Raw genomic sequence first — 14,012 nt, forward strand, 5'->3', positions numbered from 1 at the left:
TGAAGAGAGCCAAGAGATCCGGGCCTGAGCACATGCGCAGATTCACTGCTGCCGAAGTTGTTGTAAATAGCTGGAGTGTCAACTAGNCCTACAAGCATCAGACAGAGCAAATATTTATGGAATACATAAGTCTAATTGCATTTTCGTTTTTTTTTTTTCTCTTTTTAATATCTTCGTCTGCCTGTCTGTAAATCCCAAGTTCTACATCTGAATCATTGCCCAATCCTGGTCCGCATGAATCTTAGCAAAACGCAAATTGTATCAGTGCCAACATGAAAGAGCACAACTGTAAACAAGAAAATGGAAACAAAAAAAGCATGACAAGAAAATGTATAAGTTGAACCCACTCGCCTGGCTCCCTGCTATGATGGTATATTGACAATGATAATGATGACAACAATCATGCCGGTTAGAAACCGATAAAATCCACAGCCAGCAATACAATAACATGTCCAGTTGATACAGAGCAAAATTCAAGAGAAAAGTAGCATGCGCAGGTGATGTCTCGGTTTTGTTTTTGTTCCCCTTCTTCCCCCCCCCCCCCCCCCCAGCCTTTTTTTCTCCTTGGAAAACGTCGACGGAATCGATTATCCTGCTGTTTCGTCCAGAGTGCGATTGCACCTGATGGCGAAAGAGGAGCAGGTTTCATCCAACGAAAACCAAGCATTTTGTGACGAGTTTTCCGTGGCTCCAATACTGTCAAAAGCCGCAACACGTTGACCGTGTTAACCATAACATCAAGGACACAAATAACCATGCAATTGCGCGATCCACGCGAGTAGCCCAGAACCGATTTTTAAACAAAGCAGGCCCACTGTTGAAGCCCATCCATTCTGACCTTGCAACGCCGATAATGAGCATGAAATATACCGAGTATAGTTGGATGACGAGATTTTGGCATGCAGTAAAAGAAGTGACATGTATTTTCATAATGGAAAAAAGGAAAAGAAAAAGCCGGGCCAAAAGTCAATTCACCGCAATATATGATTTTGTATAGGAGGTTGGCCTCAATTATACAATGTCAATGACTTCCCAGAGTGAAAGAGGTATCGTCAAGTCTCAACTCTGTTGTTAAGTCAAGGTAGCGCAAACTTTGAGCACAGACTGTACAGGTGCTTTCTGGTTCGCAAGTTTTTCGTCGCTATAATAGTGGGCCAGGTCAACGGTCCAAAAGCTGTAGAATTCTGGTCGAAGATCAAACGGTGATTTACAAGCTTGGTTGCCGAAAAAGGCAAAAACTCATATTGACCGCGAATGTCTTTGGATATGAATGTTCCGGTTTTTTGAGAGAGGGTGCCAAAATGAGCAACGTTGATTAACCGCCCTTCCTCATGGACTCATCCACCGGTAGAGGTTCCACACCGTTGTGTATTCCTTGACGGTGATCCGAGTTAAATTTGTTGTTCTTTTTGTTCTTTTTTTTAGTTGTCTGCCAGGCAGTATGGGAGTAGGCGAAACTGGAGTCCTGGGCGGCTGAGCCCACACCGTTCGATTTTCGTGAAGCACCACCAGTCCGTTCCTTTTGATCACCTGGGCCAGCGTTTTGTGATTGTGGCACATCTGAACGGTTTTTAGGCTTGCCCTTATGAGTGGTCCCGTTAGCCTTCTCTGGCAGATCAGAGCCATGGTGCCGACGCTTGCCATTGGGCGAGTGAGACTCTGCGGCCGCCACAAAGTTTGTGAGCGACTGCCCTTTATCAGCGTTATTGGCATTTTTCTGACGCGGGGCTTCTCTTTCGGCAAAATCACGATGCGATTGTGGCCCTTTCAATTTCTCCTGCAAGGGCTTTGATGGTGATTCAGCTAACTTCTCGCCGTTTGAAACGTGGAGGCCCTGGAGTCGGCTTGAGAGTAGGCTGGGCTTGCCACTTTGTCCATTGAGGAAAACATCCGGGGAGGTTCTCATTGTATTTGAGTCCACCGCCTGGCGGCTGAAGAAGGGATTCGAGTCAATCTCCACCGAGCTACTGTCCTGGAAATCTTGGGAGAACGAGTCCGACACACTAGCGGGAGTATCGGTATTCTGGTCATCAGAATTTGATGGACAGTGGGACATCAGGCCATAGGGATCATAATTTTCAGCCGGGATTGAAATCCGTTGCTCACTTGGCGGCACCGATCCATCTACGATTAATGGACCACCACGATCGCTCGAGGCCGCCGTTCGCGCGCTCGTCCTTTGCTGGCCTTGGCCAGATTTGGGAGATGAAAGTGGCCCATTGTCGAACGACTGACCATAAGCTTCAGCTCCGGTAGCGGCCGACATATACTCTTGTGGGTTCCCGTAAAATGGTATAATACTACCGTTGGGCAATGCTAACCCGAGCGAAGATGGCAAGGGCGAGAGCATAGCGTTTTGGTGGTAGGCATGGAGTTGCGGCGAGCTGCCGAGGTAGTATCCCATATAATCATTCGGCCGGCCGTCTTCCATAAACAACGTACGGTTTGGCAGGCTATTGGACGTAGATGCCCCATCTTCACTTTGCGAGTCATCGGGGGAACCGGGCGTATTTCGCTGCTTCGAAGATTGAGAATTGTCTGTTGATTGGGAGATCGAATACAGGGGAGCGAAACTTGGAAGGGAATTAACAGGACGGGCGGGCTGTGATTGAGCTCTCGTAGAACCTCCGGGTGAGCCGTTGGCAACCGATGATCGACGTGGGTTACGGCGAAGATCAGGCATTGCGGTAGTGGCAGAAGGCGATGGCGGGTTTGTACTGCTTCCTGGTCCTCCAGGAACTGTAACTGGCAGATATGCGGAGTTATAATANACGTTTTGTCGGCCCGGCACACTGATAGGCTGCTGTTGGTTTACTGTACTGGACCTTGAGCCGGACCTTGACCGTGAACCGTCATCGCCGGAAGTCTCCTGGGCGGGTACTGGGAATTGGATGAAAGGCTGACGAATAAGCACAGGCGGTGGCCGTCCCGTAAGCAGAGCCTGATTTTGCAATTGTAATCGCAGCTCTTGTTCTTGCGCTTGAAGAATCTGTATCTGCTGATACAGGTGGTCGTGGAGCAGATACTGAGCATGTTGCGCTTGAAGGGAGAGTTCAGACGCACTGATTCCGCCGTTGGGTTGGCGAAAATGATTCTTGTTGCCAGTGTTGGAACTTCGACGGCCACCACTATGCCCACCACGATTGTATTGATTCTGGTGCCGCCCACCTCGACCACCGCCGCGACCACCTCGAGAGGAACTCGGTGGTGGTGCAGTCACAACTGGTCGTGGCTGCGGGGGTGGCCTTTCCCATGAGCGCTCGGCCTCAGGGGGGTACTCGTATTTCTGACAGCAATCCTCAAAGCTACCATCTGAAATGCACTTGAATGCTCTGCGCAGCTCCATATGAACGCCTCTGAATGACGTATCATCGGCGGTATTTCCCAAATTTCGTATCGTGTTGAAAGGTTCCTCGACACAAAGACGATTGTTCTGCAAAAGGTGCCAGCCCTTGCCCTCTTTGGATATCAATCTTCCCTCCCGCACCGAGATGACGTATTTCTCGTAATCTAGTTCGTGGCCATAGTAGCGGAAAAATTGAAAGAAAAGTTCCCCAAGTGACTGTTTATTTTGGCTTCCGTATCCCACCAAGGCATCCAAGTCATCATCGAATGAACATACCAATCCGTCGGCAGTCAGTCTCTTCTTATGCGGCCGAGCCTGGAGGCTAGGTAGAATCGGAGGGTCTCGAGTTTGGAGGAAATTGATGATCAAACAAATCCAGGTGTAGGAACTCAACGTGCCACCGAGGCCTTTAAGTGAATGAATAGTTAGTGCTATGAATTGACCAATCCGGCCCATAAAGAGAATAAACATACCAGCGTCGTTGAGTATCCTGCGCTTTGTCCAGTGCTTGACAATCATCGCCAAGGGTCGTACTCGTTCATCAATCTCCACATAAGTTCGGACCATCCGCGTATTCTCCAACGCTAATGTATTGTTAACATTCATGTCGCAAGCCAAACGTAGCTCTGGATCCCAGATTTTCACGATCGGAACCTTCGCGTGGGAGATACAAACAACTCGCTCCATCCCATCTATAGTAAAATAATTGTGTCAGTCTTCATTCCCAGGAAGGCCATGGGAAAGGTGTCTTACTTTTAGCAAGAACATCTGCTAGCAAGCACACATGTTCTAGTTCCTTGCAAGTAGTGGTGATGCAGATGTCAACTGTCCCAGGTTAGCCGGACGACCGCACCGATAATGTCCAGAAAAAAGCATACCATCCGAGTCGCTTGAGCATAATTTATTCCCGGATGATCCAAAAACGCGAACCTTGATCTCACATCCAGGCCACTGTTGGTTGAAAAGATCCTCCAGCTTACGGACAAGTCTCCGTCTCCGGCTGTCGCTCTCCTCTGAGGGGAGCAAATCCTCGTATACTTCCAGCATATCCGTGGTGAGTTTCTTTTCCTCCTCCGGTGAAAGTCGTGGTCTGAGGCCCTCTTTTTCTGCCGGCAGCAAGTCGGCACCCAGCGAGTATGGTATCCTCCTCCGAAAAAATGACATGGCGGTCTCATATTTGCATCCCGTAAATGGTTTTCGAAAGGACGGGGGAATATGCGTCGACTCCGAATGCGTTGACCGGGGTGATGTGCTTCCATGATGAGGTGAAGGCGATCTGGAGTGGAAAGAGATTTTCCGGGCATGTTGGTAGGGTGTGGATGGGAGGGAGTTAGACTGTTGTGAGGTCAACGGAGGTCGATTGGGCGTCTCTGAAGACTCTTCGTTGCTTATATTCCACGGCATAGTCGAAGGATTTCCCGACGCTATCGGTGACAGTTCACCCGGTCTAGACGATAGACTATCATTCCCATCGGTAGCTGTGACCATATAGCAGCACCCAACGTTGCCCGACAACGTTGGCCTCCTAAAGAAGGGTTCACGAGGAAGTGTTTTATCGATTCAGATTCGAGTCCAGTTCCGCCAAAAACTTCGTCGGTTCGACCAAACGTCCGGTTTTGACAAGAGGCTTGCCACAGGCCGTACAAGCAGCAGCAGCCGACTCCTGTGTTCTGATATAGTATATACCGTTCCCAAAAGGGTGTTAAAAAAAAAAAAAGAAAAAAAAAACAGCGATAATTCGTGAATAGAGCGAGTGAGGGAGAAGGAGAGCGGCGTGAACGAGGAGGAAGTGCGAAGTAGAGGTATCGGCCGGCGATGTTTCAGCAAAATTGTCTTTGTGCTGCGTTACCACACTCTTGCAACAGAGTGAGAGGCGACAAAGCAGAGCTGCAAGAAACGAATTAGCGATTGCCAAAAAGACACCCAACAAAGGTATATAATTGCGTTTCAAACGCGAAGAAAGCCGGGCCGGGGAAGTTGGGAAGCTGACTGGGCTGCTTGTCACGACGGGTGTGGTTTAAGGGGAGTGCGACAGACTCTGGCGGGAAGGGCAAATCTCAGAACCACACAACTCCCAAACAGAGGGTCGAAAGGAAAAACAGGAGCACGAGGCAAGTACCCGGATCAAAGGACCAGCCTAATAATTCGAGGGATTGCGGTGGACGTACAGAGATTCTCAGGAATAGGGTGTTAGAGTTGTAGTAGGGCAAGTTGTGCAGGTTAGTGAACGGGGGAGGGGGCACAGCGCGCGGAGGGGGATCAATCAGGGCGATCGGCTGAGAGAGCCAGGGGCCGTCAATCACCCACGCACGGCACTCACGCTCAACTCCACGAGTCAAGTATAAACTCTGTTGGCCGCAATCGCTACAGCAAACAGGCGAAAATTTGTATATGAGGAGGCGCAGAGAAAATAATAGTTGGAAAAAAGGATTGGGAGAAAATAACAGCCACAGCTGATGGGCCCGGAGAGCTTTGTAAAGAGGAGGCCAGTCGGCCCACCGTCAGTGGCTATTATTCTGGATCCAGCTCTCAATGACGGCCTTAATTATCAGTCCTTGGATGTTTATTGGTATCTCGAGGGTTATTATTGTTCTTTCGTGGGGGCTTGGTGAGATAATATACTACTACAAGGCCCACCACACTGTGAGGAATAAACAGGTCCTCAAGCTCCTCGAACATCCTGTTTATTCACCTGTCCATGGTATGATGGTAGGTAACGGTGTCTAAACGCTTTGTCTGAGACACATTCACCCGAATATAGACAGAGCCCTATTCGACAGTAGCGGGATTCTGGGGGTTTTATTGTTTTTTGATGTCTCAGATTTCATCACCCTGTACGTATAATGAGTCCCGGTCGAAGTCGGTCCTCGATGGCTAGGCACAACGCCTCCCAATCCACAAAACACAAGTATCCAGGCGCACCAGGGGCGGAAAGAATTCGAAGAAAGGCCGCCAGCAACAAGACCGAAGAGCAAAAGGGGGGCGTCAGCGAGACGGCCACACGTGTCCGCCGGGCTGCATTCGGACAGGACACTGGGGCCTTGGAGCTTAACTTGACTCGGGAACGAATAAACGCGGGGGCAAAAGGGGAAGGAAAGGCCCGTCAGTCGTGGCTGCGCCTGGCTGTCAGCGCCGTCACTCACAAGGATAAGCCGTTAAGCCTACTCCGGTGTACTCGTTGGTCAAGGAAGGAGCGATGGAGCTGGAAGCTCAGGACCAGAGACCGAGCCGTGCTTAACTTAGGCCTTCGGACGCAACTCGACACTGGACAGCCAACTTCAGGCAGGAGCGGCCAGACTTCTTCAATGTCAAATTAGAAGGCACGGCCGTATGATGAGCCGGGACTGGACGAGACATTGAGGAAAGGAGCCCCTGGCTTGGAACTTGGAAGCCCCGTCTCAGTTACGAGGGATGAGGGAATCGTTCGAAATGGATCAGGGATCACGACGGTTGTTTGAGGTCTCGAACCCAATCTGGAAAGCCCCAGGTCAGCATGTATGATTGGGCAATCCTCAGATTATCCGAGATTTTTCTTCACTTCGCTCGGCGCTTCGAGCCTTGTTGTGGTCCTGGCTGGCATTGACAGGTCTACAACCAAGACCATGGCCGCAACCTTAAGCCGAATAATATTTAGCGGAGCCCCCTCGTGAGGGTCCGACGTAGATCCAGCGCAGCGCACTTTGATTTACTCCATAACTTGCAAGCTGCCAAACATGGACACCCGCATCCAGCTTCACCACAGCGGCGGACACCCGAGCTAGCGGCAGTTACCAACCATGGAAGCGTCTCCGTCCTTTCAAGCGATAATGCGGAGAAGATATACTAACTCTCAATCCCAGGCTCGCTTCTTGGTCAACCTCATTTGTTCCCAACCGCAGAAATCGTTCAATTGGTTTTCCTCGTGTTCTGTGCCACGGGCTTGGAGCTTGAGCTCCGTTCTGTACCCTGTTGGGTTGGTTTTACATGGTTCAATTAGATTTGCGCTCCAACAAAGACGAAGCAAAGGGACGTCAACGCAGCCATGGGTCCGAGCAGCCGGCCCCTCTCAAGTCTTTATCAGTATAGTCCACCTATCCTATTATGGGCATCATTTCTGCTTGGCTTTTTGCCCCGTCCAGCTACTCAGGGATCTTGGGCTCAAAGAAACCCGCCTTTATGCGTTGTAGGTATGGTGGGTTAGAAGCCTAGAACTCTTGTATCAAGACAGCCTTGGCTCCACTGACGTCAAGCGGCTTGAATTCCATATGCTCTTCATGAGTCGATCCTCGACAGTCGACACTGTTTCTCTTGCCTGCTAAGCACGAAGGTCCTCACGGTCTCCTTGGTCCTCATAGCCGCGGAGTAGGCTCGACGCAGATCATCAGTACAAGATAACCAACTCAATACTTCCTCCTTCCTCGGTTCTGGTTTCAGCCTCTAGTGTGACCAGTTCCTCGAAACGAATCAATATTAATCCGAACACTGCAGCTCCCAACCACAACCGGCATATGACCCAAGCCGCTAACAGTGCAATGACGCTGCTGGAGACGCCCTTGTGATCCAATGGGACACATTTTTCTTTCTGTAGGGATCCGAGTGCCATCCATCCAGACTCAACTTTTGATGCCCCACCTTGCCTTTGGGGTCTTGAAATCCAGAGTCTGTCGTAAGCAACGATGTGCGTTGAGCTGAAGGAAATACTGTGCCTGCAGCCAGTTTGGACAGTTACGGTTGCGGCCGGAAAGGTGAACAACTACTCGACGCGTCTTAGTCTCAAAGAGCGGGATTGATAAGCGCTGCTGGTAAGTAACCTACTGGGTTTGTGTACTCTGTTTTTGCTATATCCTTGCAAGCCAGTGAGAAACACCCTGCGGCTGACAAATTCATCCCCCGCCATTTTTTTAATCACCATCCCACTATCTACAAGTTGCCCTTGCAAAAGACCTGTTAGCAGAGATAGTTTCATGCTAATTATCTGTAGTTGCCACTTAACAGTGCTCGCTATTAACCCCGTCTCCACAGACTACACCTTGCGCAAGGTAATGTTTCTATGGTGGATTCCTAACTTGATATACTCGGGCCTGTTGTCAATTGTCACCAGGCCAGAACGCGGTAGTATTCCGTCTCCCATCGCTGTTCGTTATCTGACGCTGTACGTAATCCGAAAGGAATAACTAACTGATGTAACTTAGTTATCTGTTAGCAGTTATTGGAAATTTGGGGAAGCTGCCGCTGCCCTAGCTCCGGAGCAGTTGGTGGATACATGATATCGTATGACGGCATGCGGCATGAGGCCCAGAAGTCAGAACCTAGGTAAACTATCCAAGCTGGAAGGGGGGCCGCAGAGAGTTAATGGCGAATAATGTTAGCGGGTGCCCCAGAGATCGAAACCATATTTCAGCCGACGTTGCAGTATTAGATTGCTGCCCGTTTGCTTTATATATATATCTCTCCGCCCCAGAGTCGTTGCTAGTTGCCACCGAGTCCCTAATTAATCAGACGCCAGCCAAGATCTGGTGATCCAGATAAACAACAATAATGGCAGACCGCAGCGCTATGTAAAAAGCACGAGGGATCCCATCATGAACCAAGACTTTGAGGGTGGTGGGACAATGTGGAAAAATGAGTTGTTGGCCAGCACCAAAGAAGAAACGAGAGTTGCAACGTCGACGGCCAGAAGGATTAATCTTCCTGCACTGTCGCCCACATACGCCATTGTGCATCTGATGATCCGGAGTCAGTCAGCGGGCACATTTCGATAGGCTTCCCTGATTCTGTCGTCGCAGTCAAATCAGACCTTCGTATTCCGAGCCCCCCCGATGTTCTCTTCTCTTCTGCCCATCTCTATTTATTTGTAAGGTGTATGTATGTTATTCTCGTGGCCCCCAAGGTACGAAGTTAGTTTCGGCTTTCGAGGGTAATTATATAATTTCCCTCAAGGTCAATATTATTTAGTACGTACGTATTTCTCGTCCCGTCAACCACGCATCCACCATACCAATTTGTGTACCACTCACGGAGGAAAAGGGACTTTTCAGGTGGGACCCCCGAAGAACTTGCAGTGTCCCCAGTCCAAGGATGAGAACTCGGCAAACACCATGTCTGTGAATGCAGAGAAGCAGCAGACGGAGCGAACTGTAATTCTATTGGTTCTTGCGGCATTTATATTCGTTAAACTCGGACCGTTCCCGCTGCTTTACTCTTTATAGCACTCGGAGGTCAATTGCATTGTAAAAGAGGGTCGTGGTCGGAAGTGTCGAAAAAGAACGGGCCAAGCGAGTCTGCTCCATAATGCCTAGTCAAGCCCATTTATTGCCTTTTATCAAATGGCGAGTTCACCGGTTGACGAAGAGCACTCTGGAAAGGGACGTCAATATCTGTCAAGTTTGGTAACAATATCGCCCCCTTCCGACATCCGACTGTCAGACGTGGTGAAATTAATATTTGTTCTGCGACTCCTGATTAATTTTGCCTTGACGCTCGACTCCCGATGAACCGAAATCTCTGAGTGAACCTCTCCTTTTACCCATCTCTGGGGAGGATTATTATTACCATTTGTTATTCCCGGTCAGAAATAATAATAATAATAATAATAATATCCACATCCACACTTCTCGCTTCTCCGGCCCCCCTCTTCGCTCCCTGCTCTCGCTCTCCTCTCAGGCTCCCCTCCCCTCACTCCTGATCATTTTCTCCCTCGACCTCGACCTCTTTTCTTCTCTCCTCCCCACCCCCCAGTCTTACTTCCTCTCCCCCCACCCCTTCTCTCCCTTTTCCGTTGTTCCACGTCAGGCTGATTTGTCTGTCGTGCCTTGGGATCGAGAAGTTGTTCCTTTCTCGCTCCTTCTGCCTCGTTCACTCGTGGTAGAGTTACCCGGACTGTCCTTGGGCGACAATCACTCCTTTTCTTGTAAGCCGCGCTCGACCTGCCAAAGCATTGTCTCTTGCCTCCCTCGTCAAAAGACCTTTGATTTTGTTACCAGGCGAAATAAAGCCATCGGTTTTTTTTTTTTCTACACATTTTTTTTTAATACACCTGCATCTGTTATTCTATACCGGGGCTTTGAGCATTGTACGAGGCATCGTTCTTCTTGATTGACCTCGGTTGGCATTCAAACGTGGTTGAAAAAAAAGTTTCAACGACACCTCATCCGATACACAATCCAAGAACTTTGAGACTCTACCGCGGCCGATGTTATCGGTCGCTGCCACCGCGCCAGCTTTATTCGTTTTTTATATTTAATGAGCACTCGTTAGCTTTTGGCCACGTTCACTCTGTCCTTCTCGGATTGAAAGCTAATAATTTGGTTCCCAGCCTAGAATCGGGTTCGATATCCTCCCAAGCGTATCAGCTGCCCTCGCTGTCCCTCTTCGTCGACACTCCGAAGTTTCTCATCGGTCAACATGGCGTATTACGAACCTCAGGGCTGGCAGGCCCCGGCCTCTCGCCAGGCGTCCTGGGAGCAGCCCGTTCCTCCGTCGCGATCAGGTATGGATTGAACGCAATATCCCGCAATTGAATTTTGCTGCAGAGTCAGACCGAAAACTTACACACTCGTTTTTAGGATCAAGCTCTGTTTCCCAGCGCGACGATATCCCTGCGTTCTCTTCTCAATTTGACGGTATGCACCCGACGACTTTCCTTGTGTTTTGCTGGGCACCGAATATCTCTACCCGCACGTGGAATGCCAGATATTCGGCGGAAACTGCAGTGTAGCCGGTTCTACGGATCGTGATGGAAATATATCGTTGAAGGATTGGATCATGGTTGCTGACTTTTTATCTCAGAGGTTGATCGCGCCATTGATAACCTCGTTAAGAGCGGCAAACTATGGGCCGCCCCTCGAAGAGATTCAATGCCGCTGATGATGGGCCGCCCCCATCCTGAATACGGTACGCCACCTCGGACACCTTCTTCAACAAGGACATACCCTGAACAACCCTATGCAGCAGACCCGCGCATGCCAAACCCAGCACAGCGCCATCACTCGATAAGCGACTTTGACGGTGCGCGGATGCACCCGACCCCCCCGAATGTGCAAGGCTTCTACGCCTCACAGCGGTTTCAAGGACGCCCGAATGAAGTGGATCAGATGATGCAAGCAAAGCGTCGGATGGCGGCACAGCGTGAGAGGGAACTCCGCAACTATCATCAGGAGCAGCAGTACAACCGAAGTACGTGGTAGCATTTTGGAATTCTTTTCTTTCCTATACATCCAAGATTCCCCGTGCACATTTTTACCCACATATGTATCCATTGCATTGTATAATACATTGGGGTATTACCCCATACTTTTTCTGGAGAACATGGTTTAATAATTTTTTTCTTGAAAGGCCTTCTCGCCGAAATGTCTGCTGGCAAGTCCGATCGCTCGCTCAGCCCCGCCGCCGTGAACGAGGAAAGTCGCCGGGAACTTCTTGCCCGCCAACACAGAGCCCTATACGGCAACGACAGTCCCGCCTTCTTCCCTCCCAACACTTTCGCAGAGGATGGCTCTCGGCCCGAGAGTCAAGCTGGTATGCGTGGCGCTTCCCCCAGAAGCGTCGACCCATTCAGCCAGGCTTCAATTCCAGGCGGCCCCGATAGTATCTCTCAGGCTAGCGCCGGTCCGGCTGGCATCCAATCCCCTTCGCGTGCGAACAGTACCTCCTCTCCGAGCTCTGGTATCAACCCGGTGTTTGGTGAGCAACCTGTGACCTCCGCATCATCGCCCGGTGCGGATTCTCCATCTTCTCGGCAGACAAATCCGAAAGCGAACGCCGGTCCCATCGGATCTGTTGGTCCCATCGGATCTCGCCCGGCTCAGCAGACCGGGCCTTCCCAAGCGCCAAACCCCGCTTTGAACAAGCGATCGACGACTCCCCTGCCCTCGCCCTTGGGGTTCGGTTTTACACCAGCTGAGAGCATCAACGACCGCTCTGTGTCGGCTGCATCTAACCCTGTTACCTCCACCGCTGGACCTTCTGGTGTGACGGATGCTTCTGGTGGCGTTGGCCTTGGTTGGAGCAACACCAGCGGTGTATGGGGCTCTAAAACTGGGTTGGGTGTGCAAGCTTCAGTCTGGGGCTAAGAAGGATTCCCTTAGCCTTTTTATCTTTTCTCTCTTTTTCTAGGTTGATGTTTTGCGCGATGGCGTTTGAGAAGAGGCTTTGCGTCTAGGGGTTGGCAATGGTACATATATGGCAGAGTGCAAGTTGGTGCAACGATAATTTCTTGTCTGGACTCCGTTTATGCGATGTCGGTTTGGTACATGGTTTGCTGGCTTGGTCGGAGCTTGGTTGGCCTGTTGGTTTCCGGAGTCGGTATTCCCCCTTGGTGCTTGCTGTCTGCATTCATTCCCTCTTTTCACCACTTATCGGATTGTTCTGGTTGTCATCAGTTTCTGGGCTGCATTTGGATCATCTCTGTTATTGTCGTTACAGTTTTGCCGGGTTGGGATTGTGTTTACATGTTTGCGAGTGTATGCGTCGGCTCTCATTTGCAGCTCATCCGGGGGTTTCAGGTGTTTAACATGACAGTGGGTTGTCTACAACTATGGCTGAAGCTACGTATGTTTTTCTTGTTCTTGTTCTTTTTCTTCTTCCGTTTTTTTGGCACTGGGTTTTGTTTTTTGGGAAGCAAAGTGGTTACTCGTCTCTCATCTCTGTTTCGAATTGGGTCATGGCAAAAGGAATTTGGGGAGCAAGCAAACATCAAAAGAGTTATTGGAGTTTGATCTGAGCCGCATTTCTACCATGTTAATGTTCTGTTTGGTCTGCTTATGATTTTTCTGTATTTATTGGTCTATTAATTAATATCCCCATGCCAGTTCAGTGACTCGCTTGGTAGTATGCGATAAAGAGTAAATTTTCAGCAGCAGGTTCCCGGGTCCCGACCTTGCATGTTGCCGCGAACACAGGGCTGCAGGGACGAAGGAGCACCACTAGTACAGCGATAGATCACAGCCCACAGGGCCAAAGCCCAGCAGAATCGTAGATCAATGCAGGGGAGCGATGCTGGAAAGTCTGGGACGCTTTGTTTCTGGGCGGGAATAAGCGCGGCGGGGAGCGGGATGTCTGGATAAGCTTGTGCGTGGATATTCTGTATATTATTAGTGCTCTCGGGTGTAACTCGCAGTGAAGAAAGCATTGACGAGCTGGCAGTCTTCAGGAAAAGAGCCGATAGATAAGAAGCAGTTGGCATGTATACGGAGTACAGTTCCAACAGTTCCATGGATACGTGGGGAAGGCTGGGTCAGAAATAGAATCATCAGCTGGAGCATTAAGATTGAGCGCACGTCATCCCGAGTAAGCTGCTTCTTTTTTCGTTCTTCACCCCTGACACGGTCTCCTTTTTCGGATGCGCTGGAAATGAGACTGTGATTCTGGACTCATGAATCTGGGCCAGGCCTTGATCATCCAAGCCTAATCAAATCAAACCAATCCAACCCAACGATCCGCAATCCCGCCGAGACTGCCACCCGGCCGCGTCTCTGTGCTGCTGTCAGCCTTCTCTCGCTTGTCCCTCCGGTCGCGTGTCGCTGGCTCGCTGCAGTGGCGGTTTTATTTTATCATTCTCCGCATCTCCTGCGCCAAAGGAACAAGGTCTGTCCGATTCAGGACCCTGAACGTCCTGAAATCCAATTCTCGCGCCGACCGCTGCCGAGGCCGCCAGCTGGTCCCGACTCCGTCACCACCACCACCACCA

General features: G+C 50.2%; 4 protein-coding genes across 4 annotated transcripts; 2 read left to right on the top strand and 2 right to left on the bottom strand.

Annotated features, from left to right (window-relative positions):
* Positions 1-221: 221 nt before the first annotated feature.
* Positions 222-1,117, bottom strand: ASPSYDRAFT_1045238 (uncharacterized protein). Its single transcript, XM_040839799.1, has 2 exons — positions 847-1,117; positions 222-794 (listed from the first exon to the last, which is right to left on the bottom strand). Exons 1-2 carry the CDS (start codon positions 918-920, stop codon positions 410-412), a joined length of 459 nt encoding a protein of 152 aa, XP_040702073.1. The 5' UTR covers positions 921-1,117; the 3' UTR covers positions 222-409.
* A 198-nt stretch (positions 1,118-1,315) lies between these two features.
* ASPSYDRAFT_32321 (PAP/25A associated domain family) lies at positions 1,316-4,834 on the bottom strand (the record flags this gene model as incomplete). The annotated part of the gene is made up of 4 exons (XM_040844963.1): positions 1,316-3,777; positions 3,820-4,038; positions 4,100-4,135; positions 4,225-4,834. 4 exons carry the CDS (start codon positions 4,832-4,834, stop codon positions 1,316-1,318), a joined length of 3,327 nt encoding a protein of 1,108 aa, XP_040702074.1.
* A 5,895-nt stretch (positions 4,835-10,729) lies between these two features.
* On the top strand, positions 10,730-12,396 carry ASPSYDRAFT_58767 (uncharacterized protein; the record flags this gene model as incomplete). Its single annotated transcript, XM_040849588.1, has 4 exons — positions 10,730-10,814; positions 10,891-10,947; positions 11,114-11,500; positions 11,660-12,396. The coding sequence occupies 4 exons, from the start codon at positions 10,730-10,732 to the stop codon at positions 12,394-12,396; spliced, it is 1,266 nt and encodes a 421-aa protein (XP_040702075.1).
* An 80-nt stretch (positions 12,397-12,476) lies between these two features.
* Positions 12,477-13,141, top strand: ASPSYDRAFT_1044068 (uncharacterized protein). The gene is made up of 2 exons (XM_040839797.1): positions 12,477-12,874; positions 13,140-13,141. Exon 1 carries the CDS (start codon positions 12,557-12,559, stop codon positions 12,839-12,841), a length of 285 nt encoding a protein of 94 aa, XP_040702076.1. The 5' UTR covers positions 12,477-12,556; the 3' UTR covers positions 12,842-12,874; positions 13,140-13,141.
* Positions 13,142-14,012: the final 871 nt, after the last annotated feature.

Source organism: Aspergillus sydowii (genome assembly GCF_001890705.1).
Source record: "Aspergillus sydowii CBS 593.65 unplaced genomic scaffold ASPSYscaffold_6, whole genome shotgun sequence".
NCBI lineage: Eukaryota > Fungi > Ascomycota > Eurotiomycetes > Eurotiales > Aspergillaceae > Aspergillus > Aspergillus sydowii.

Coding starts and splice junctions, on each gene's coding strand:
- ASPSYDRAFT_1045238 (XM_040839799.1), bottom strand. CDS start 920: ATGTCACTTCTTTTACTGCATGCCAAAATCTCGTCATCCAACTATACT. Junction 795..846: donor ATTTCATGCTCATTATCGGC/GTTGCAAGGTCA, acceptor CTTTGTTTAAAA/ATCGGTTCTGGGCTACTCGC.
- ASPSYDRAFT_1044068 (XM_040839797.1), top strand. CDS start 12,557: ATGCGATGTCGGTTTGGTACATGGTTTGCTGGCTTGGTCGGAGCTTGG.